The 26,329-nt window shown below is 31.7% G+C and overlaps 2 protein-coding genes across 2 annotated transcripts; both read right to left on the reverse strand.

Annotated features, from left to right (window-relative positions):
- Positions 1-256: 256 nt before the first annotated feature.
- Positions 257-7,525, reverse strand: LOC128672045 (circadian clock-controlled protein daywake-like). Its single transcript, XM_053748937.2, has 5 exons — positions 7,342-7,525; positions 3,078-3,297; positions 2,272-2,402; positions 1,339-1,494; positions 257-516 (listed from the first exon to the last, which is right to left on the reverse strand). The coding sequence occupies exons 1-5, from the start codon at positions 7,430-7,432 to the stop codon at positions 350-352; spliced, it is 765 nt and encodes a 254-aa protein (XP_053604912.1). The 5' UTR covers positions 7,433-7,525; the 3' UTR covers positions 257-349.
- A 2,529-nt stretch (positions 7,526-10,054) lies between these two features.
- LOC128671962 (circadian clock-controlled protein daywake-like) lies at positions 10,055-25,965 on the reverse strand. Its single transcript, XM_053748817.2, has 5 exons — positions 25,649-25,965; positions 17,472-17,691; positions 15,639-15,769; positions 14,842-14,997; positions 10,055-11,419 (listed from the first exon to the last, which is right to left on the reverse strand). The coding sequence occupies exons 1-5, from the start codon at positions 25,728-25,730 to the stop codon at positions 11,253-11,255; spliced, it is 756 nt and encodes a 251-aa protein (XP_053604792.1). The 5' UTR covers positions 25,731-25,965; the 3' UTR covers positions 10,055-11,252.
- Positions 25,966-26,329: the final 364 nt, after the last annotated feature.

The raw sequence follows: 26,329 nt of genomic DNA on the forward strand, positions 1-26,329 counted from the left end.
AGAAATTTTATTTTGGATTTGAATTTTATGGCCTTTGTTGGGCGTTACACGCGCGTTGTGGACTTTGTGACGTCGGATCTTTTGTCACAATAACCTGTAATTACGCTGCCTCTCTCACCCTTCAAACTGGAACACAACTACAAATACAAATACTATTATATTGGCAGCTGTTTGATATGATTCTTATTTATAATTTTGAAGACTTGATATTCCGGGGTGCAACTGATTTTATTGCTAGTAAATGCTGACTAACAAAGAAATACCTACAAATTTATTGAAAACCAATCAAATCTATACAAAAATTTAACATGTAGTAAGTCTTATTATCGCTTATTTATAAAACACTGTTTTAATTAAATGTGAAGGGCACATTAATAAGTTCTTCATAGGGCACTGCGACGAAGAATTTCTCTATGGTCCTTATAGCTAGATCTACAGCATAGTCTACGATGGGTTTTCCAAATTCTTCCGCCACAGTCTTCCAATTTTCATTTAGGAATGCCAAAACAGTATCACCTGGAACATGATAAAGTTGTTTTTAAAAACAAAATATTTTAAATATGTTATATATTTAAAAAAAGAACATTCAGAAAAAAATACAAGGAAAATAATGTGCTGGTAATATACTGGATTGTTAACTATTATTCAAAATTATAAATTATTATAATATAATAATACAATATTAAGTATAGTTAGACACAAATGTGAAGGAAAAAATGTGAGTATATTTGATTGGACACTATTAATGAAATATTTTTTAATTTAAATTTTGTGACATTGATTTATATATGCTTAATTTATTGAAATTGTATGTATGCATTTTATATAATTATTTTAACCTTGTGTATGGCCTGTTAATGGAGCTATCACAATCTCTTTATAGACTGCATACTTATCTAATCCTCAGTCTTCTGAGATTTGACCTTTTCTAGACTTTATAATGAACTAGCGGCCAGTCTCGGCTCCTTCCTCAGGAATCACTCTATCTATTGGTGAAAACCGCATGAAATATCGTGAAGTACTTTTTGAGTTAATCGCGAACAGACAGACAGACGCGGTAGAGGACATTGTTTTATAATATGTAAAGATGATGAATACCACACCACATCCTCTCGTGGACGTCGTACAAGCGACTACCCTGAACAGCTGATAGCTAACAACTAATAAATAAAAAAAACATCATATTTGTGCAATGTATAAAAATACTCTGCATTTGTATCTATATTAGTACCTATACATACTGCTATGAATCCAAAAGCCATGCCTTTAGGCGACTGAATAAAATCGGACGCCATTGTTATAGCAATAACACAATCGAAACGAAATAAGTATACTCACTTAGCTCTTTACTTCCCTTGAAGAGGTTCTTGAGATCAAAAGTGACACGATCGCCGTAATCGAATGTGTATTTGTAATCTTTTAGCCCGAAATGAATTCTATCCTCTTTGTCCTTCGTGTATTTAGTGTTAATGTTCACTTTCATCCTTAAATTAGCTGAAAAAAATATAATTAGTTTTATAGGTCTGCCATGCCCATGCTAAATTTTGTTATAAGCCTACTGTCATAGCTTTGTATATTGTCGGCACGATGTCATTAGTTATCAGTTTTCACGAATTTCTTACTATTTTTATTTCTTAATCCTTCCTAAATAACTAAATAAAGAAGAAAAAATATATAACATTTTTACATTACTGGAATTCGTTTTTTTCTGCATCGAATGTACTAGTACTTGCAAGTTTAATAGAAACGTTACAGCATTTTCAGGTAACTATACGACCTTCAAATCTGATATTTTTCTAACAAACTGACAAAAAACATAATGTTTTCTTGTTGTTTCAATTATGCTAATTTGATGCTATTAAAAAGGATAATGAGTATTTATGAATAATCTGCTAATTTAGGTATACATGGCACATACAGTCCACTGCTAGATTGGGTACTCTAAGGATTTCCAAGATGACCGTTTGGAAGCGGCCCGCATCCAGCGTTTGCCTTCGATTTTGGTCAGTTAATCCGACCACCTGGTCGGTGGGTATTGTACACTGTGCTTTTCAGTTAATGGTCATCCATATAGGTTCTCTGCTATAATTTTATACTTTGTTATGTTATTGTGTATCTTATAATTCTTAAGTTATATGTATGAACTTAAGAATTAGCTAATGTAAATGTTTTTGCAAATAAATAATCTTTGTCTTTGTCTAAATTTGTGATGTCCGGTTTCTGACGTTTCAACTAAGTTGACTAAAGAAATTTGAATTTGGAAATTCTTACTTAATTTAACTTTAGCATCTCCTGCTCCATCTATGGGGAACAACAGTATCTTTCCTTTGGCCTCATACTGCCCTTTGATCGTCAGATTGCAATGAAACTGTAGAACAAAATGACGTTTATCCAACTCGGATCTGAAAAATATATAAAAAAAATATTTTTTAATCCATTTTTTTCAAGGCCACTTTTTTTCGTGAAATATGCTAGGTGCTATTCAGCCAGGTGCCCAAGGTGACGTCGTGTGGTTTATAAAAAAGTATTACTCAGCTTAAATAAATTTTATTTATAATTTTTCAGTGTTCGGCAGCTGTCTTATTAACTCAGGTTGCTAAGTCATTAAAAGACTTAGATATTTTTTATCGAGTCCAAGATTACTTTTTTTATTTCCTTGAATAGTGCGTTTCTATGAACCTACATCTAAGGAAATTAAACTCCTTTGTCATTTATCTCACAACATGATCATCATTGAGATACAATTGTTAATTACTTGTAACTGCGAAGTCATTAGTGTGGTATGGGAATGTAAAAAAAACTAATAAAAAAAAAAGAAACGAAGATATAAACAGAATAAGAAATACATGATCACAAAATTATTAACATACAAAAATTTTTAGATTTCCGTAATTTAATTTCTGAATGTACTAGACTTAATTTCCGAGAAATTCAGGGTAAGTAATTTGGCCCTGGGTCCCGACGCTCAACGGCTGGGGAGCAACCAGGAAAATGATCAGATGCGAGAGAGAGATAGAGACTAATTACGCCAGGCATTGTCACTTTAACCAAATAAAACATCTTTTCCATATACGTACATGACATCATCAACGATGCACTTTCTGAAGCCGGTGACCTTTCCCTGATAGAAGGTGACCTTCAGCCCACTCAGCGGGATAGACAGTTGCTCAATGACAAAGGGGTCCAAACTTGGGACCCCAAGGTCAGGGATGCCTTTCACGAACTCCGGAATGGCCTCCTGAGTAGACTTCACTAGACATTGTCTACTCGCGTCATTGCAGGGGTGGATATAGTCGGCTGAAACAATGTGTTGCATTCATGTAGATTTTACAAGTTACGGCTGAGCCCCGAAGTGTGGCGGTAGGTTGCACCTAGGTACAGCCGGTCTCAGTTGGTTTTGATCGGCTAGATCTAGGTCGGCTAGTTAGTCGAAAATGGTCTAGCCAAACATACGCATGATAAAGCTAGATGTAACCACCGAAGACCGGCTGAACGTATGCAGTTGGATGTAGACGTCGGACCTACCTTAGGTTTAACCGACTATACATATACCTAGTTGTAACCGGAATTGGGGGTTTGGCCGTAACATATATGATTTATTTAAATATTAATGTATATAATAACGATAATTTAGGTTTAGGTAGTCGAGTCTTTCTTGTATATTCGTTTTTTCCAAAAGGTATGTTAAAATTATTAAAGCCCGATTCATGGTACAGACAACATCAGATTAACGTATCCAAATTAATTGAAAAGTCATCCCTATTACCACGACGTAGAGGTTCATGCAGGGTGACTAAACATGCGGTTGATTATACCAACCTCATCTTGTTTATACACGATATGCCAAATATTTGCTAAGAATAAAGAACCAATATTTTCACAACAATTATCATTATAGTGTAAAAATATGCAAAAGTGTCAATGACAATCGAATGATAATTACCTATGTTAAGAACTATATTATTGTGACTGTAAAGTATAAACTAATGTGTTAGTTTTGTAATTTCTATGGAAATGTCGAAAATAGTCGGAAATTTAAGAATGTTATTAAGTGGCTAAGTGCATAATATTATACTGGGTCCATTATTTTAAATTACTGTCGTATAAATAAATGGTGCAACATGGATAATTTGCTACCGGTAATATATTTACACCATGAAATGGTATGGAAATATATCGATATATAGATAAATTGTATTTTTCGTTTTACGTTTTCCAAAGTTTTATCATTAATCTACGTTATACCTTGAAGTAAAAGGCATACATATTAGAGATTAACAAACTGTTAAAACATACTTCAAGTTATTGTATGTTTTGTCTGTTTCTGTCTATGGCAAATATTATAAAGTGCGATAGTGACAAAACATATTTTAGGATAAAGAATGATTTTTCATAGATAACGGGGTAACATTTCTTTCTCTAACATTTCGTTAAATATCTATTTTTTAGCCAAATCAACTGGCTGGAAATAGAATATATTAAAAACTTTAAAAAAAACCTCTACTTTACTGCTTATCACTCTTGGCTCCGTCATCAGACGCTCGTTACCCGTTTTAATATCACAGAAACTAACAGGCTTAAACGTATTTCGTATAATGTCCAAACTACCATTATATCATTATGAAAAAAAAGTACGCACACATCTATCGCAGAAATCATATTCATTTATTTATCGAGTTAATTTTTTCGAAGGTTTGCTGAACTTGGGTGATAGGTAATGATTTTTTTTAATTCGATATTTGTAATGAGTTTCTAAATTAAGTTTGAATCATCATTATAAGCCATTTTATTCTTGCTTCAGCTGGGACATTTTCTTAGATTCCATAATCCTACCATTCGTACGAAAAATTTGAATAAAAATTTTAAAAATAGAAAAAAGAACAAAACCTTTTACTTTTTTAAATAATTATTATGGTATAAAAAATAAAGCAAGCAAACACATGCAGCAAGAAGGTGTAATTTTATGACATAATCATTAAAACAATGTTATTGGTTACGTGTATCTTTTGCCGGGTAGGTATAATCATTGATCATTTTGTAATTAGATACCTTTTAATTGTCATGTTGTTGTAAGGTATAAATTTAACTACGTATAAAATAAGTATAGTTCTACTATGATCTTTATCTATTTCTACAATTACTTAATATAGGTATAATTTATTTATAGTTATACCTTGACTTATAATAAACGTCTATTAAAATATTTCCGTTTATTTGGTTAAGGATAAATAAAATTAATAAGATATCATTTGCGAACAAATTTTACGATACGTAGGTACGTAGGTGTATGCGTATTTTAAATGTGTTGAAACATTAGTCTATGTGACTGTATGAATTTTTATATACATATGGCCTTAGAATATTTTAATAATACCTATACATTTATCAATGCCCTCATAATGTAAACGCAGAAAGTAACCGTAAAGTTATGTCAATTAATGAAAGTTATTATTTTTGATAATGTATATAATACTCTTAACTGAAAATATTAGTGTGTATGCACTTGCGTTTTTGAAAACGACTCTAACAATTTCGTTGAAATTCACATCGTAAAAGTCATGTCAGATGCCTTTAGGTGACTTGAATAAAATCTGACACCAGTGTTAGCAATTACACACTCAAAAACAAGAAGTTGAAATTTGAAATATACATTGCTTGAGAAAATCGATTTTTCCATACTTTCTCGTAGTTAGACCAAGCAGAACTAGGTTGCCTAGTAAATTAATGTCGAAGATGCGAAGTTTCAAAGGAACTATGATGTTTGTTAAACTTCATTATTTTTATCTTTATTGAATTAAATAATTTTTGTTAATAATTTTTTTTATATAGCTCCCTTTGAACACATAACCTCGGACACTGCCATAAATTCATCGTAATATAAATATCAATTAGCCGTATAAATTTATTTATTGCTCATTAATTTTAGTAATATTATTCAAATTGCGTTGTGCATTAAAAACTATTTAACATGAAATATAAAAGTCGTTAGATTAGTACTTGACATTTTAAATGGGCCTGAGTATGACAGAATTTAGACAAATATAAGCATTATTGACATGGTATATAGAGCCTAGATTTATTTGTCAGCGTCTGATATAGTTTTCATTAGACTCTGAAGATCAATAACTCGCACACTCAATCGAATCGGATTTTCGTTCGAATTTGATGCAATTACGTTTTTTTTAAAGGTTGTTTTCTAAAATCCAACCAAATATTTACTGTACCTACTCTATGTTCATATACGGAAGGTCAAGCGCGAGTCGGACATGTTCACTAAAGTTACATCTATAAAAATGACAAATAACACATATCTTGTTTAAAGCCCTCTTACATATTTATTTTATTCAGTTTTTATGTATTTATTAAGTATCTGTGAAAATTTCAACTATCTACCTCGGCTCATGCCGACAGCCAGGGACAGATGGACATACAGACTTCGGAGTTAGTAATTGCATCCCGTTTTACTCTTTTGGTAAAAACATTGAAGATGAATACAAAATGTTGAAGTTCCATTTTAATTATAACCAGCTTTTTTAGATTCCTTCGAATGCTTGTTTTATTAAGTAATTAAGTAAATTTGGATAACCAAATTTACTGCATAAAAATTGGTTGTTTTAAAACATGCTGTGTATTATGGCACTATTAGGCATTATATTGCATAATTTGTGGATAAAACGAATGCTGTGTTTCGTAGGCCAGTCAGGATTGGTCTGAAGGTCCGCCAGTAAGTGCATGAGTGAATACTGATCAAGTGATACTCACAAAGTATTGCAAAATACAATTTTCTTGGAGAGAAAATCAAGGGTGCGCCGAGTTGGATCTTATGTGTATAAATAATCTAGCGGCTCGCCCCGGCTTCGCTCGGGTAAAATTATTATAAATTATACAGCTAAACCATCGTCAGTTTCAAATTTTGTTTTCTTTTTACATGGAATCCCGTAACAAAGTTACGTTTAGGTAAATTTACGATAACATACTGGTATGTTGATCGTGAATTTACCTAATTTTACAGCTGTGTCAAGGATAGGAAATTTATTTCCCAATCTTGATACTGAAAGAGGCTTTGTGTGAACCACCTGAGTCAGAAGTGGGAATTTTTTAGTATGGCTAAACAGCTAGCTATTTCTCATAACTGACAATCCGACAGGCAGTCAAAGACGCGCGAATAAACAAACAACAAACTCAATTAACTTACCTGTTAATCAATGTATAATTTATTTAGTAATTATTCTAGCGAAAATGGTTAATGTTTGGTACATACTCGATACAATATTTTTGTATGATTACTCTATTCTAAATTCAAAATCAATAAACAAATAGAAACCTGAAAAAAAAACTTACGTGCAAGTTTTGAGCATCCATATGGAAAGAACACAACCAGGGTACTAAAAATAACACAACACGAGAACGCATTTAAATTCATTTTGTGCATAAAAATGTTGTTTAGATTTGAACAATGATTGTCAGTTGCGCTTGCGCCACTGTGGGCGCGCCGAGATTCAACTGCCTTTTATCGATCTACTACGGAAAGCCATATTCATCGGAAGGCCAGGCGGACTGGTCAACTGTTAGAATAGTTAAACTGTGCATGCAAGTAAATATAGCTTATTTAATTTTTATGTATGATTTAATTTCTAACCTTGGTTGTGTATGCTTTACTTTATTTGCACTTAATAGACAAAACGGGACTTCCCTACTATTTTTATGGAACGTATACGTTGAAGCGGTGTTGGCCCAGTAGTTAAGACAGGGCGCCTGGGATCGAAAGATCCCAGGTTCAAATTCAACTCGCGCCACATGAGTTTGTATACCAATCTGACTAATGAGTAGTAGTTTTCAGAAACCACCACTTGAGGAACTTCCGGACATCCGCACATTGGTGGACAGTTTAGTTCACTAGTGTGTATGCGACTTCTTCCCACTAGATGGCGGTAGGTAGTCTTAAAAGCCATGTCAGATACCTTTCGGCGGCTTGAATAACATGACACCAGTATTAGAAATTTTACATTACACTTACAATAAACAAGTTCTTACGAGAGTTCAGAATTCTTATGATGACTAAAAATATTCGACAAGAAATGTCAAGAAAACACCAAATACGGGAATGTGTGGAAGAAGTTGGGGGAGGCTTTTTCTTTATTTAAATTAATTTGTTTAACATTTTCCCACACTTGCTAATAAAGAACAAGATAAAACTCGATTAATTAAGAGAAGATATGACGTTTCATTCTGATAATTCATATTAAACGACAGATTAGTTTTTAAACACTTTTAAATCATTTATTAATTAGCTATGTACTTAAGATAAAGTAAATATTATTTACTAAATGTAACTGTTACCTTTGACCAGTTTGAGAATTTGAAAGTTAAACGGATATTTTTGTTAATTTTGTACAAACCCCTTCATGGAATTAGTCTGCCATTGTAAGTATATTACCTTATATTATGTTTGTACTTTTAACATGTGTAACAAATGGTATAAAATTTATAGAAATATATTAATTTCAATTATAAACTATCGGATAAATGAATAATAGTATTAGACATGGCTAGTTGGGAGAAAAAATATTAGGTTTAGCCTTACCTCATAGAGCATTGCGGTCAATGCTGTGTTTTGTCGGTGCAAAATGTGTTAATTTTTGCTTAATGTAATTGAGGATACACGCACCATGACGGATGGCATTTCGCAATAAAAATACGAACTAATCAAGTACTAATTATGTTATATCACATTTCGAAAATTGCAATAGCAGATGTTAAAATTGTGCCCATCATTATTTGGTTTCTGAACATATTTATATACCTACCTATTCTCACTGTTCCTGAAATAAGAATGAAAGAAAGGAATAGTGAAATATTTGCAGTTTATTTTATAATTTTTCTAAAATACACCTACAATCAAATAAATTACTCGGTACAGACTCCTGTAAAATATTAAAATAAATTCTTTACCAAAACTTGACTTTAAAATTTTTGTGTAGAAACGAGACAAATATATTTTTTTCATCGTTTTACTACTGGAATTATTTTATAATCTGTGATTTTACGCTTTATCAAGATAAGATCTCTTTGTCAAAATGTGAACACATTGAAATGTCTTTGCTTGTATTTTACTTTGAGGCGTTTTGAGGTAAGAGTAAAGATTGTAATTTTAAGTTTTTTTTTAAGATTGTAATATGCTGTTAATTTAATCATAGTCGGAAAATTTGTTTAAAAATACATATATATTAAGTAGTTAAGTACACAATTATTATTATTACAATTATTAAAAAAAATTAATATTAATACAATTATTAAAAAATAATAATAATTTATGGCTAGGCTTAAATTAAATGAATACTTTGGACTGTTCGGATCCTGAAAAAGATTTTTTTATAATTTCAGAGAATCTCTGAATCTCACGCGTTCGTTCTTACTTTTCTTTTCCACTTTTTAAGATCTTCAGCATCTTTAGATGTCAGAACCTCGGTCTATCAGCTTAGGTATCTTAATGGGTATTTGCAGAAAGGCTATTTGTGCATTTTGATGAATTTTCTAATTAATTTTATTTCAGAGATTTTGTGGTTACTAACAGCTATTTTCTGATCCTCGCTTGCTCCTTATTTAATTCGCGACTGTGCGGGTTCGCATAAAAAAGTTTTAAATGTTGAAGATGCCGCTGTAACCAAGCCTGATACCAAGCTCAGGCAGCCTGCCTGATTGCAACATTCTTTGGAATGTTGTTGCTGCCAGTTTTGTTACGTCTTAAGCGCCTCATAGGTACGACGGGAGTATATTGAGTGGGATCGTACTCGATAACCTTGTATCTGCCTATCTAGCCACTAACTTTTTATTAAATGCCGTTTGGTGCATTTAAAACGGCAAAATTACGCCAATTACTAAATACCAATGACTGGGTGTTTAAAGTCCAAAAGTAGTGTAGTATTTCTGGTTACCTACCTGCTGTACACGAGTTAAAACGGTTTCACTATTGATAATACTAAAAACCATTTTACTTATAATATCTATACTAATAGCTAGAGTACCAGAATAATTTAAATTAAAAAAATCTTGGTTCCATATTTTATTATTGTTTATTTATAAAATTCTTAATGTCTAAAACATATTTCTAACTTTCGTTTTCATTAAATATGCGTTCTAATGAATTACTTATTTTCCTATAAGTATACAGCTGTGTACTTCGTATTAATAGTTTCAAATACTTTTATAAAATTATCACAAAATACAACATAAAGACTCCTTAAATCCGAATAAAAACATTTTACAAACAGAGAAATAGAAATTAGAAAAATATCTTTTTAAAAACTCAATTTAACAGATTTAATTTTAATTGATATGCTACACATATTTTATAATTTGATACATATAAATAAAAGGATTCTAGTTCTGGAAATGTTAAACATACTATTATTATTGTTATTATATAATTCCTAATTAGAAGTACTTAAATCGAGAACAAAACAAAAGTAGTTAAAAATATTCATCACAATTAATCTGCTTTTCAATGATATCTATCACAAAGTCCATTGTCCTTTACATTACACATATTTACAGCTTACAGTCTAAAATCCTCTTTTGGCCAAAAATAGATTTTTATAGTAATAAATTGGGCTTACTGTTCCATAAAGTTTTCAATATAGAATTTATATGTAGATGAGAGTTTGATGTGCTGTTGACTGTAAAATATGTCTTCACACATTCAAAACTTTAATGTTTTTAAAGTATTTATATAGAAATTTATTCCCATTAAACTTCGTTGTAAAATATTTTTTTATGTCTGATACTTTGAAAACAAATATAAAAATATATATAGCATCATTTTGACAAAACCGACTTTAGGTACATTGAAAATACAGCTTGGCAAAGACAATTTATTTAATTTTCAAGTTAAAATTTTAATTTTGCAAATTATATTTACTTTGAATTATTTAATGTCTTTGGTTTTTTTTGTTGTATTGATTTACTATTTAATTTTGTTTTAGTATCTAATTTCGTTTTAGTATCTAATTTTGTTACAATAAAACGTGTAATTTTTTCTCCATAATTTTTACCAAGCTGTATACTAGCTCTATTCATAAAAAAACAACCGCGTATTAGGCCTATCTATTTCTACAAATACATTTTCCTTTTAACAAGTAAGATTATAAAATAGAAACTTATCTTTTTCAATTATATATTTTAATATATTAGTAATTGAATTGGGCTTAAAATGCGGTTGGTTTTTACGAATACTATTATATAAGTAACTGACATTAGTACTTGGGTATTGGCACATAGAGCAATTCGTCGTAAGGCACCGTGTCGAAGAATTTCTTCGCAGTGCTGACAGTTACGTTGATGGCGTAGTCCACTACTGGTTTTCCGAATTCCTCAGTCACCACTCTCCAGTTTTCATTCAAGAACTGCAGTACTGTGTTACCTTGAAATAAAAAATAATAAAAAAATTTTATAATATATATATATTTTAATTTATGTGTATGCTATGTGCCTGAACTTATTGCTTTAAAATACTACATTTTATCAATGTTATAATTTATAGTTATGCCCTGAAAAACCATCAAAGTCGTTCCATTAAAATTAACAAACAGAATAAACAAATCGACATCTTTCGAGCAGTTTATTTGATGTTAATCTAGTCTCCAAATATATTTTTAGATTTAATGATTAGTGTATATTCGCAATAAATAAAAACAAAATAAAAGGTCATTGATATATTTTGAAAGAACCGTGGTAGTTGCAACAGTACTTCAGCCATGACTTTTACGGCTATCGTCAGATCAGAATATAATATTTAAATGATAAATTTCAAGGTTCGACTGGCTAAGCCGTATTTTGCAATTATAATAAATAAATAAATAAATATATTGGGACAAATCACACAGATTGAGCTAGCCCCAAAGTAAGTTCGAGACTTGTATTATGGGATACTAACTCAACGATACTATATTTTATAATAAATACATATATAGATAAACATCCAAGACCCGGGCCAATCAGAAAAAGATCATTTTCCATCATGACCCGACCGGGGATCGAACCCGGGACCTCTCGGTTCAGTGGCAAGAACCTTACCACTGCGCCACCGAGGTTGTCGAAATTATTTAAATTTAAATTTAGATTAATATAATCAGCTATTAATATACCTAATAAATTGTTTCACTAATGTAACTGTCCGTATGAAAAACAAACCGAGACTTGACAAGAGAACAAAAAATTATGTTTGTTACCCTATTACGCATTATTTACTAAGACGAGTTATAAAAAATGTACTATTTTAGATTAGTTTATTCCATATATTTTAATCTCGAAATCCCTTTTAATTTATCCCAGAGCGTTTTTTTTTTTACAAAAAGACGTAAAAAATTATTCTTGAAGTCAAAGAGACTAGAAAGTTAAAGGTATCAATAAAATATATAATTATCTATTGCGGTCTAAGAATGGTTTTCACAGTTATCGTAGATTTCCCAAGATTGTTTTTGTGTGGGAGGATATATTTCCCGCGCAAGCAGACCGCTACATTGACATTTGGGATAAAAAGTGGACTATGTTAACAATACCCTGGCTTGGCGCCAACTCTCGCTCATACCGATCCATTTAGTTACGATGTGACATTGTGATTGGATACCAGCTTCGGAAAATAGCTTCAATTCGGTTTCTTACAGAATTATATGCAAAAAAGGAAGATTTAGAATCCGTTGTTGAAAAATCACGCCTTAACAAATTAAACGTTGTGGAATTTATTCTATATGTCTTCATATTTGAGTAATTTTATTTGACCCTAGTTCACTGTTTCATTAAGATTCAATATAATAATGCAAATAGAAGGCTGAAAAATAAGAGGAAGACAGAAAAATAAAGTTGTTACATTACTTGGAATAACAAGCTCAGGTCGGTCTTTTTCAAAAATGAATTTTCCCACACAGAGCTAGCTAAGAGGTTTACCAATTTTAAAGCCCCCAAAGCTTCTTTTATTTCAAATTTCAATGAAATTATTAGTCTTTTTCCAAAAAAAGAATGATGCTTTTAACGTCAAAATAATACATTCTTCATGAATCAGATCTGAGCATCAGCACTCAATAAGTTATAAAAAAAATTAGATTTAGCTTTTAATGCTAAAAATGTACACATCAGACTCTCTCCTCAGTATATTTGTATAATTACACGAGACGTTACGCCATCGGGATGTGGTGTAGCGAGACCAGTCCGCCAAGGACGCCCGCCGGTTGCAGAGTGCTGCGAGGGCTAGCACGAATATTTGCGAGAACGTAATCTTATAACCATTGACGAAAAAAATATGAATGTGATTAACCCTCATATGCGAAAACACCAGACTACAAATAATAGTTAGACAATACATTCTTGCGCAGATCTGCGCGCACAACAAGTTAATTGGATTATCATCGCTATCACTACATAAATAAAACAAAGTCGCACACACGTCATACAAAATGGAATGGAACACGTTGCAAGAAACGAGATATGACAAGTGGGAAACGTTAAATGGAGCGAGAGACGGAAGACAATAAGAATTTAAATAAAATAAATTATTCCAGTCTTGTAGAATCCTACTAATATTATAAATGTAATGTGTGTATGTATGTTTGTAACTCTTTCATGCAAAATCTACTGGACCGATTATTAAGAAATTTGGTACACGAGTAGAATATAACTTGAAATAACATATAGGGGTTACATACACACACATTTCGGGATAAAAAGTACCCTACTTTTTATCCCGAAATCGCCACGAGAGCGAAGCCCCAGGATTCAGCAGTATAAAGAATATTATGTTTTTAAAATATTATGAGTGTAAAATATATTATTAAAGTTAAAAGATATTATTATCATCTCATAAACTTATTTACGGTAGGTATACTTTATTACATATTTAATTAAAACTGTTAATACTGTGCTACATAAAAATAACTAGCAAATCAACTTTGAAATAGCAAACAACAGTTTTTTAAGTATTCACAATAAATAATATACTTATAAATGGATTTTTTACAAACGTACTAAATATATTGTCCTAATTTACGTATAAACCGGAATTGGCTAGGAAATTTTTCAATCAAAACAGGGCGGCCGAGAAATTTAATTCAAATGTATGTATATTGCGTAGAATTAAGTTTTAAGTAAATAGGTAACGATTCTAACTTATGTAAGTGTATACGTTGGAAACATAATAATGTGATAATGTTTATATGAAATTATCGATAAAAATGGGATGTCCGTTGTTATTATTATTTGTCGAGTAGTAACACAAACACCTATTCTGACCAAAACATAAACAGATTGTGTCACACTTGTTTGCAGATAACAAATACATTCGACGAATTCCTTTATTTTTTGTGGAAGTTAAACTTAAATATTAATATTTCTGTTAATTAATTGATTCTTCCATTTTTTCATTTGGTTTGGTATTAAATCGTTTAATATTTAATAAAGGTAGTAAGCAGCTGCAGTAGGATAAATCTAGTAGTTTCCTATGTGGATCTAAATCCATCGCTTGTATGCATTTTGATTGAGCTGTGATGTTCATTTGGTAATACAAAATATATAATCTTCGCGTTTCCCATAGCACAAGTCTTAAACTTACTTTGTGTGTGATATATGTATATAAAAATTGCAACTAATAATAAATATATATAAATGATGTGCAAATATTGTAAAGTTGCAGCCACTCTTATTAAGCTAACTAGGCAGCTACAGCTCAGTTTATTGGGTGAGGCCAAGTTCATTTTACCTTAGCAGATAAACATAAATAAACATTTTATAACCATGCCGGAAGATAATTTTATATGGTATAAATGTCGTGATGGTAGAAGAAAAAATACTTACTTAACTCAGGGTTTCCCTTGAAAAGATTAGTGATGGTGTAGACAATCTTCTCGCCGTAGTCAAAGTTGTACCTGTAGCTCTTGATGCCGAAGTGATCGCGGTTGTTGGCGTCTTTGAAGTACTTCGTCTTGATGTTCAGTTTGATCACAGAGTTCACTGGAATAGAGAAGACAAGTTGTAGTAATTTATACGATTCTAAGTCGACATTTTTTATATTAAAATTTTACATGGAAAACTTTGTGTCTTAAGATATTTTTTATATTCAAGCTTTGTGTAAATGTTTGAAATTAGAGCTGAACTCTACGACAAAGTAGGTTTAGGTACTACAGAATGACAGCAAATTGTTTTCAAAATTTAATATGTTTACAAATTGTGACGTTATCAAGTCACAAAAAACATTTATAGATAGAAAAGAAATAAATATATCGCAGCTGTGATTCCTAATTTATTTTCCTTTTATATAAAAAAATATAAATTATAATATGGCTACTTATTTGACATTGATTTCTATCCCTTTTTTTGCCATTTTTTATTTGTAGTGCCACCACTCATGTATTGTAAAAGATGTAGTTAGACAAACTCGTAAATCGATGATGATGGTGTTTGTTCATTCGCACCAGCATCTATCAGAGTTCGACATAAAGATACATTACACCAGACAAGTGAACACTCATTCTTCACTCTGTCCAATCAAGGGCTACTTCGTGGCCAGACATTGGTGGTGAACGAGCATTCCGTCGCTAGGTGGAAATCAACCTTAACATGTACGTAATAAAGCTTCAGAAAATTATGTTTACCAATTTTGATCTTGCAGTCACCCTCTCCGTTGATGGGGAACAGCAGAAGTCTACCGACAGCCGTGTACTTTCCTTTGATTGTGATGTTGCAGCGGACTTCCAATAGGAACACGTTTTTCTCTAGATAGGCCCTGAAATTAAAACATCACGGGAAATAAATTAAACGCTTCATTTGTTGGTTCTATAGTTATACTTTTTAAGGAAGGGATCCTCAGATTCTATAATATTTATTAAATGCCTCCTTTGGTTAAATTCATGTTAAAGCTTTTGCTGTCAATATCAAGTACTTAATTTGAGATTAATTGCTGCATATTAACTTGAATGATATTTTGTGCTTTGAGGGAACTTCAACATTCATGATTTTAAAAATTATGGTACAAAATATTTTCTATCGTAATAAGTAATGTGTTTGTAAATTGTGAAGTTTTTTTATAAATTGTGAACAAATCTGTTGTTTCAAAAACTTTCTTCTTGGACTAAAAAAAACTTTGACTTAGTATTTAAATAAGTTTTTTTGCAAAGGAATGTATGCTTTTTACGATGTTTATAAATCATTTTTTTCTATAACTTATTTAAGCAAACCTAGACTTTTGAACTCGAGTAATATTTGCATTTCATTCTACTAAGTTCATATTCCGTCGTACTTTAGTATACTTACTTAATCCTACTAATGTTATAAAAGCGAAAGATTGTGAGGATGTATATGTGCATGTTTGCTACACACGGGTAAAATATTATCTGGAATAACACATAGGATTCGTAGGATATCACATTTTTTACCCCGAAATTCCCACGGGAGCGAACCCCTGGGTTGCAGCCTATATATATATCATACATATATACTATAACACTATAAATTAGAAAAGGGGGGTGAAAACTGGTCAAAATTAAATTTTTTACATTATACCGTGGGTAGAGTCGTGGGAAACAGCTATCAACATGTAGATTTACATCTTTTATGGTTTAATAAATCGAACAAGTATATTGAATTAACACAAATAATTCGGATAATTATATCTTTTATGATTTATTTTACACTATCCTAATTTTAACTCCAAACCAAACGTCCAACAATAAGCATATCATTTATCATGATGCAAGCAAGAACATGCTCTATACCTATTTAATTGGTCTTGTGTAACGTTTTGCATATCCGATTGTTTTGCCCTTGTAAAAGATGTATTTAGACAAACTGAGGTACAATAGATTTCAACAATACACATTTCAACATTCGTCAAAAAACCCCATTTACCTCACAAGGTCCAATTTAATCATTATTTTCGTGCATTTTTCCTTGAAACGCCGACTTTATTGTTTTTTAATTTGACCATTATAAGTCATTGTATTTCTCAGGGTTCAACAGAATTTATTTGTTGTTTTTTTTTCAAGAACGTTTAATAGATAGATTGTCTCTGAGATGATGAAGATGCTAGTAGTTTGTAGTATTGTTAAACAATATTTAATTTAGTATATGACTTGAAAAAGTATCCGAAAAGAAATTTGGAACAGAAACAGACATAACCATCAGAAGTATCATAGGATATTTTTTATAATGGTTTTACCCTAGCTAGTGGTTTATATACTTATATATCTATGGGCAACGAAATATTAAATCTTTATCAATAAGGTATTTACATGGTATTTACCGTTCTTATCTAAGGCTTTTATATTCAACAGTTAATTAATTTCACTTATATATGACGCCTAAACAAAACAAATTCAAAGCTTCAGCAAAGCGAAACACTTTGTCACTAAACACGTAATTAAAATAATAACAACAAAAGGGAAGAATCTCAAACACTTTAGAATCTGTCACATCTACAAAATACTTACTCGACATTGAGCACCTCGCATTTCTTAAGGCCAGTGACCTTGCCATCGTAGAAGGTGACCTTGATGCCTGGAAGTTGGATTGGCAGCTCGTCTATGATGAAAGGGTCCAGGGAGGGCACTCCCAGATCAGGCAAGCCCTTGGAGAAGCCCGGAATGGCGTCCCTCGTTGCTTTGATGAGACACTCTGGTTCGGTGTTGTTGCATGGCACTATGAAGTCGGCTGTGGATTGTAAAGTTGTTATGTTAGACCCATTTTTAATTATTTCAAATATACATCTTCTTTGCGAGTTAAAATTATGTGGCTGTTGACCAATTAGGTGGCGACCGAGCAACCGCCTTGTCACTACAATTATTGAGGTCCTCCACCGTGTAAACGGAGGAGCATTTCGGATATGATAAACAATTAGCCATGGTTTTCATATTTACAATCTCATATATTGATAGGAGATAAACCCCAATTAGCTCGGTTTAACGGTGGCTATGAATTGAATAGGGTCGATTGAACTGATAGTAACTTTGTTTTGACAAGTAAAAATGATTTATTATCATACATTTTCGTGTCTTTGTGCCGTCCTACATTTGTCCTGTAATTTTCTTTGTAATATTAAACATTTCATTAATTTTTGGGACACGAAAGACATAAAACACTACAGAGTTTTATGTCATATTTTCGTTTGTAGCTGAAGAAGCTGTAGTTGACATTAAATATCTAGATATTTAAGGCCATCTACACTATCGATACTCTAGAATATCGATAGTGTAATACTAAACTAATATCCTATGACACAACATTTGGTCAAGTTCGTTGATCGTTATTAAACGTCTGTGTCTATCATTTCGCTTTCGTCGTGTACATATTATCAAGAAAACTTATAAGGTTAATGAAGAACGAATTCATTATTAGACAGCGTGAAACCTAAGAAATTTAGTTGGATAATTTTCGCATTCACCCGAGCGAAGTCGCGACCGGCTGCTAGTAATAATTATACATAAATATTAATAAGTTAATATAAAATTATTTTTGTGACTCTATATGTATCTTATCAACAGATAATGTTTTTGTTTATTGATATGATAATTAATATTCATGCGAAGCCTCTATGTTGACAGTTCCCTGTTTACAACATTTTGAATACAATAGTTATTCCGTCATTATAAGTCAATCATGATTACAATGGTGACAACTAGGTAAGCTATGTGTTTGATGATGTTAAGGCGTCATTTTAGGTATTCCATATATTAATCTTCGTTAAGTAACGTCAACGTTTTCTTGGTTCCATCGATGTCTGATCACAACCACAGCCGCAGAGATGACCACCCTTTTATAACCCATAGCAATATTAATTTATTAGTTCCTGTCTTCAAATGGTATTTATTTATTAGTCTATGTACAATAACAACAAATTCACATTAGCTTGTCCATATAAAAATAACATAAACATAGTATTATGTTCATAAAAAGTACCATTCGTGAAGCGATAAGCACTTTTAAATGTTGTATAAAGTTCGATTTCATTAATGAGTTATGCTAACTAAAATTACATATTTCAATACAAATGTACAAAAAAAAAACCTATAATATGTAAAATACCTATAATATCATTCAATGAAGTTACCTTAATTAAAACTAAAAGCAACGGAACATACAATAATTTGAATCTCAAAACAAAGAATTCCGGCATAGTTATGTAATGTTATAAAAACATAAAGGATGTTTGATGATAAATAATAATAGTGTTAGTTTTTCCCGCGCCTTCGCCCGCGTGAATTTTTCTGCGGAAGCGGAACAAACAAAATTTTCATACCAACTTCCACCCCGCATTACAGTCATTTGCGGGTCGTCTTTTCAAAATAAAAGCTTATGTTTGAACTACATGCATATCAAATTTCATCAAAATCAGTCCGGCGGTTTGGCCGTGAAAGCGCAACAGATCAATATTCAATCAAACATGAAGCAATTTAAAATAGTTTTATAACTCTGTAAGATGAATGGCATTGGTTGAGACATATATCACAAAATTGGACAATATGGGTAAATGACAATAAGTTATTTGGAGCCATAAAGTACAAACAAAAAAATCCTAAGAGGTTCAGTCAAATTTATATTAAACTTCTGTTGTATTTTAAAAGTTATGATAGATTTTGATGTTGACATGAATGAATGAAAAATGCAATGTCTGTTTATCTGAGAATCGCAAAAACTAAGCACGATACTCTGTTTCCCAAGAGTGGCAAAACAGATTTGTCATCACAAGGTCTGTCTACGTTCAGAAGTTACGCAAAATGGTCATTTTCGTTCTTCATTAACCTTATAAGTTTTTTTGATAATGTGTACACGACGGAAGCGAAATGATAGATGCAGTTGTTTTAATAACGAAATAACGATCAACGAACTTGACCAAACGTCGAGTCATAGGATATTAGTTGGTCAAATGGGTTGACCCATTCTTTCATTCAATCCATTACCCTATGAAACGCTTGTGTCTTAGGCTACACGTGCCATTGAATGAAAGAATGGGGTCAATTTAACCAACCTATAATACCCTCTTTACTGACTCGGTTTTATTATTTCAAAATCCTGCCTATCGTAAACGTTAACCAACATAAGATGTTATTTTTTTAAATGGAAGATCACTAACTTTAAACGTCCCACAGTACATTCAGAGACGTGCCACGGTTACGAATACGTAGGTGTAACATGAAAAATACTAACAGCTTTTTGAGAAATTAACATTTAATACAAAAAAAGAAACGATTTTAATTTGAACGTTCTTGTTTTAGAAATAGACGCATACAAAAACAACATTGTACCTTTCAATATAATTAATACAATTTTGGGCAAAATTATTGATCACTTCACACTTTATATCCAATTAGAAATTCTTCGGTCCATGATACTGCTAGTTTCCGTGCAAACTAACACACGTGATATGAAAACGGGAATACGGAAGAAGTTATTATGATTGACCCTGCGCACACGCGTGTTTTCTGCGCATGCGTGTAGGATGCGGTTGATTTTCGAAGGAAGAACATCGCTGCACTTGATTATATTCTATTATTAAAATTTCATTGTATATCCCATGTTTCAAGACTTTCTAGTCAAAGTTAAAATATTTTATTCAAATGACAGTATTCATAGCAACTAGTTAACTTCGTTGATTTATATAATTGATATTCTTCTAATACGATAAGATATTAGAAGGCAACCTTTGATTAACCTTAGGCTAGAAATATAGAAAATTTAAATTTGGACAGACAGAGTAGGCATACCTATCTTTTTAAATCCGTTCAAACAAACCGTTTAATGAATTAAAAACTGTCCTCTTTCCGTCCCTAAAATCCCATTATATATGATTAACCTTCGAATCCGAAAAAACTTAAAATTTCCCTGTTTATTTAAAAACAAAGATTGGATCCTTATAAGCTACATTAAATATATCTCACAGAAGCGAACTTGCAACGAGCTGCTATATAAAATATAATGCCTATCTCAAAGCAGTAATCAATAAAATACAAAAAAATATCTCAGAAAATACCGATGCCAAAATAAAACAAGGGGCGGATATTAGAGTAATTGTTTGTATACATTTTGCCTAGGGTGATCATCCGGAAAAAATCCGAGAGGCGCCGCGAGGTAATGAGGCGCGAACAAAATACTGCCCTGTCGCGGATATTGTTACAGATACAAATGTTTATATATTTTAATTTACAAACCAATTCATTGGATATATAGATTATTTGCCTAATTTAATAGGTACCCCATTATCCCAGCTCAGATACGCGTATCCATTGAAGTGTCTCGGTTATGGCAACAAATTATAGGATTATAGAAATCGTAGAAGAAATAGGTGAACCTGACTTCATCATATAAGTACATACGGAGACGCAGTACAGGATTACTAAAAGTAATAATAAATCTGAATAAACATATGTGCCTATTATTAGTTTGATATAGGGACAGTGTGATGATGATGGTTTTACGAGATAAGTTCTTTGTTTTGTGGATTTATATTATTAACCCAAAAGAGCCTAAAATATTGCGTCGGATGACTCAGTGCATTGCTCAGCGTAGAACGCAAATTAAGGTCACCGCATACGTTCACATTATGCGATGCGGTTGCAGTTGCAGCCCATAAAGGCGCGTGCACACATAATGCGCGCGCAGAACCTACCTATATAGCACGATTGTATGGAATTTTTACGCACTTGTGATCATGCATTACAATTCCATGCAATCGAGCAGCAAAAGTGCTGCGTTCGGTGTGCACAGGCCTTAAACATAATTAAAAAGATAAGGTAAAGATAATTTTAGTCTTATAGGTACTTCTATCTAAAATTAACTTCAACCACAGTGCAGATGAGTCTACTAACTTGAGTTCGACACAAATTTTAGATGAGTTAAAAACGTATTAAAGAAAATTATTTGGATAAGGTAGTGGATCAATCTTAATTATAATTTAACTTGACACAACTATTCTATTATCTAATTTTTATATTAAAGAAATGTGTGGAGTCAAAAAAGATGTAAAAGATGACTTGGTGATAAAAATCGAAAAAGAATTTTAACACGATTTAGACCAGTTTGAACATTAAAGGAGATGGATGAAAGGACACTAACGAAAGGTATTTATGAAGCGGAGGTAAATGGAAGAGTAGATCAGGGTCGACATCGATGAACCAGTTTGCGGATCTCCTTTGTAAGAGAGATGTTAGGAGCATCTACCGGAGATTGTACATGAAGAGAGTGATAGAAGACGTATAGAACTCAGGATCGGAACTAGTGGATATTCCTAGTCTCTGCCTGCCCCATGGGAAACAGGTGTGATAATATTTATAATATTTATGTATCATGTGATCAATTATTTGCTACAAAGTATTCGCATGTTATGGTACGCATTTATTCGCATGTGTGTCAACTGCATGAACATTGGGTACGCCTACAATTGCATGCTATTAGTATTCACGAAAGCCGAGCAGGGACCTGTTGCACATCGATGCATGAAGAGTAACTACAATCGATTTGAAAATAATTATGGCCGCTGGGGGCTCAGCAGCGATATTGTTGTTCTAGTTTGTATTTAAGGCTTGATTACTGAGATAAACTATTTTTTTCTTGTAAAGTTCTTTCTTGTAAAAAGTGATTGCTACCACTTGTGTTAGATTCAAGTCAACTTGTCTAAAGGCGATATAAATCATCTGATTTGATCAACCAACTTTACTAATAATTTGTGGTGCACAAAGTGGAATTGGGTGATATTATTCAGATGCACTAATTAGAAAAAAAAAAATCCTATCGATTTTTTTTCTACATTTTAAATTGACTGTATAACACTTCTGGGTCTACACTCAAGATCTACACTCTTCTTATTGTATTATTTTTTTAGATGGACTTTCCAATCAACTTAAATTTTAGTATAAAGATCCAGTGTCCTTGTTACAGTCTATAATCACAATGATTTGAAATATATCTATTTTATTTAGATTATACATATTTTTTACAATTTTCTGCCCTTGTCATCTATTGCATTGAATAATATAGCATTTATCCACTAAATAGTTTACAAAATAACTAAATATTAATAAGAAAAATAAGTTCTTTATTCAAACAAATTATTGCATTTAGAGAGAATACTAAATAATATCAAAATAAATCAAAGGTATGAAATCAACTAAAATATTAATTACGATTTTAAAATAGATTATTCTTGCGTAAAGCACATGCATTATAATGAGTATGATGTCATTATTGTTGTAATGTTTGAAAAACATGCCTTACTCCCAGCCTGCGTAAGTAATTATAATAATTAATTAGAATTAAATTTTCTGAAATTAATATGAAAAAAAAACAAATGATTTAAAAGAAAGGTATACTTACTTACGTTTTATTATACTTTAATAGGTTATAACGCAAGTTTTTGTGTTTGCAAGTTATTGTTTTTTACGTGTTTTTTATTTACTGGAATGATTTTAAGACTGTATGTGTGTCTTTGGTTTTAACTAAATAATGCTTAATGGCAGTAGACCAAAAGACCTTTGTTTATAAGGTTCACTTAAACACATAATTGTTTTTGTGGTCATTTTAAGGTCTTAAAATGAATGTTACCACCGAAAGTGCAGTCGATTGGGCACAAGGTTTTTTTTAACTTAGTCACGTTTTCCATAAGATATGATGTTGGTTATGGTAAAAATATGCCTTTGTTTTTTTAATGATATCAATTACCAATTGAAAGTTATACAAAAATACTTTTGCCAAGAAACTAATATCAGACTCTATTTCTTTTGGTCAATCATATTTTATACCAATTTTTGCCATACATATATTATATACTTTACGTGTATTTTGTTTATTTTACTAATCATTTTACTGTATCAACAGTGAAGAAGTTTTTAATTGTTAAATGAATACGCATAGAACACTATGCATCTGTTTTGGGTAAGTTGATGTACGTACATGACGGTACAGTCGCTATATACAAAATTTAGCAGACCGGACCTCTACGTTCAAGTGATTGTGGTGAATTTGCAAAGCATTTGGTATCCTGATACACTGTTGACTGTACTAAGTCCAAACAATCATATTCTGAGATACTTTGTCAGTATAACTTCTCAAGCAGAGTTGTTTGCGGTTAAACAACTGCGAAATATCGCGATGTGTCTGTTACAAATATTTATACAGAGTGACAAAGATTCAAAACGAAATTATAGTTCGTAAAAAAATAAAAATATAGAGATAATAAAATAAAAGTAAGCTGAAAAAATCTAGCTGAAATCGGTCGATTTAATTTATGTCATTCCCTATTTAACGGGAATCATTTATTAAGATCCATTTGATTGTCTTGATCCATACGAGGATCTTAGGATATATTATGTCAAGTCAAGTATATATTATGTTAATTGTATATTTCCATATAAGTTGTAAATATTTATTAAATTGTTAAAATTTTTGTCGCAAATCGTTGTTGAGTAGGATGTTTTGTCACTTCAAAAATATATTTAGAACTGTATAGACGGTCTCACCATGGTCTCATCTCATATCGTTTCGTAATGACTTGTATGAATTTATAAAAAGACGTGTTTCGTAAATATGAACTTCTTATATCGTCATTAATATCGAAAATGCGAATTTACGTTTGCAACTTTCATGGTCAAATAGATGATGATAGGAAAAATAAAAAGCCCATCAAATCAAAACTCCTCCCAATTTCTTTATCAGTTTCAATCTAACTTTTAACTCTAATACAATATATTTACGATTTCGTTTTGTACTATTATTATTTCTAAATATACATTTAACAATAATATGTTGCTAACATGGCGATTTGAGAATGAAGAAAAGACATACCAGTATCTTCTCCTCATTCACATACATTGTACATATCAATCAAAAGTTTTAAAAATATAATTAATTTAAAATTCGCAATGTTAACATAATGTTGAATTTAATTATTTACTGATATTTAAGATTGTGTATGTGTATGCCTTAATAACTAAATTAATGAATAAGCGAAGGGCTAGCAACCTGTGACTATATCTGAACGCTCGATCCCAACCAGATGCCCTTTATCAATCTAGACGTGGCCTTCGAGTCTTGGAACTCTGGGATAAAGATATAAAGTGACGCGCGGGACATTAGTGTACGCGGGACATTTTTAGTACGATATTTAGTATTAAAAGCACGACTTATATTTATAATGGTACTACATAACATAACAATATATCTAGATAAATAATCGTACTCCCAGTCAACACATCGTATTTGCTAAAGACAAGTTTTGTTAGTTTCGAAGACAAGAAATTTAACTTGACCCAGTTGTGTTCATGTTTCCATTTGCTCTCAAGCTATTTCTATTAATGTTAGGTCTAATTTAGATATTATTTACATATTCAAAATGATTATTGAGTAATGTTGATATCTTCCATTCCAAAGATTCATTCTTCATTTGACCATTTATTTTTGAATTTTAGATATTCATTATCAAAATGCAAAGTATACACAGCGGTAGTTATGATAAATATTATTACGACATAGACATATTTCGAAATCATCGTAGACTCAGTAAACATTAAGAAAGTTTTTAATAAAAGTTTTATTTTTTACGTTTTTCACCATATCAACTTTCAATTTCGTTTCTGATAGAAAAATATTAAAATGTCTCTAAATAAAAACGGCAACTTACGTGCAAGTTTCGCGTTGCAATCGCTTACGAAAGACGCCGCTACCGCCAACAAACCGACGACCAAAACATATCGTTCGCACATGGTAAAGCCACAAGACACGACGCCGGCGCACCAAACTATCAGACACACTGCGTGGTGACCCTCGCCTACGCGCCGCTTCAAAACGAGTTCTTTCTTATTTCGGGTTGCATAAATTCGGCTAGCTCTTTGCCAATGTGAAGCCTGATTTTCACGCAACGCTGCTTGCTAATCCGTTCTATAAAATACTTGCTACCAACTCTGTACGATGCGTGTGCGCAGTGCGCCTATTCTATACAGTCTATCGGAATACGTTCATTCCTTGTAGTTTTTACCTTTCGTATTTTTTTTTTGTTCAGTTATATGTCAACATTTTAATTTTAATGATAAATCGCGGTTGTATAGTTTGTTAGCCGGCGGAATGATCACAATAACCGAAAAGTTCAGAGAGCATGTAGATTGTCTCTTCATTTGATGTCTAACATAAAGTTTTCCTTTAAATATGACTCATCTAAATATTTATTTATGAAGTGTATGTAAATTTGCAAATAGTACCTATTAAACTTTCGTGGTTTTATCGTTATGCATTATGTTATGTAAAAAAGAAGTTTTATAATTTTTAAGGGTTTATATATTTACAAACTTAAATAAGTTTAATTATT

The sequence above is a fragment of the Plodia interpunctella genome, chromosome 8 (assembly GCF_027563975.2).
Source record: "Plodia interpunctella isolate USDA-ARS_2022_Savannah chromosome 8, ilPloInte3.2, whole genome shotgun sequence".
In the NCBI taxonomy this organism is placed as follows: domain Eukaryota; kingdom Metazoa; phylum Arthropoda; class Insecta; order Lepidoptera; family Pyralidae; genus Plodia; species Plodia interpunctella.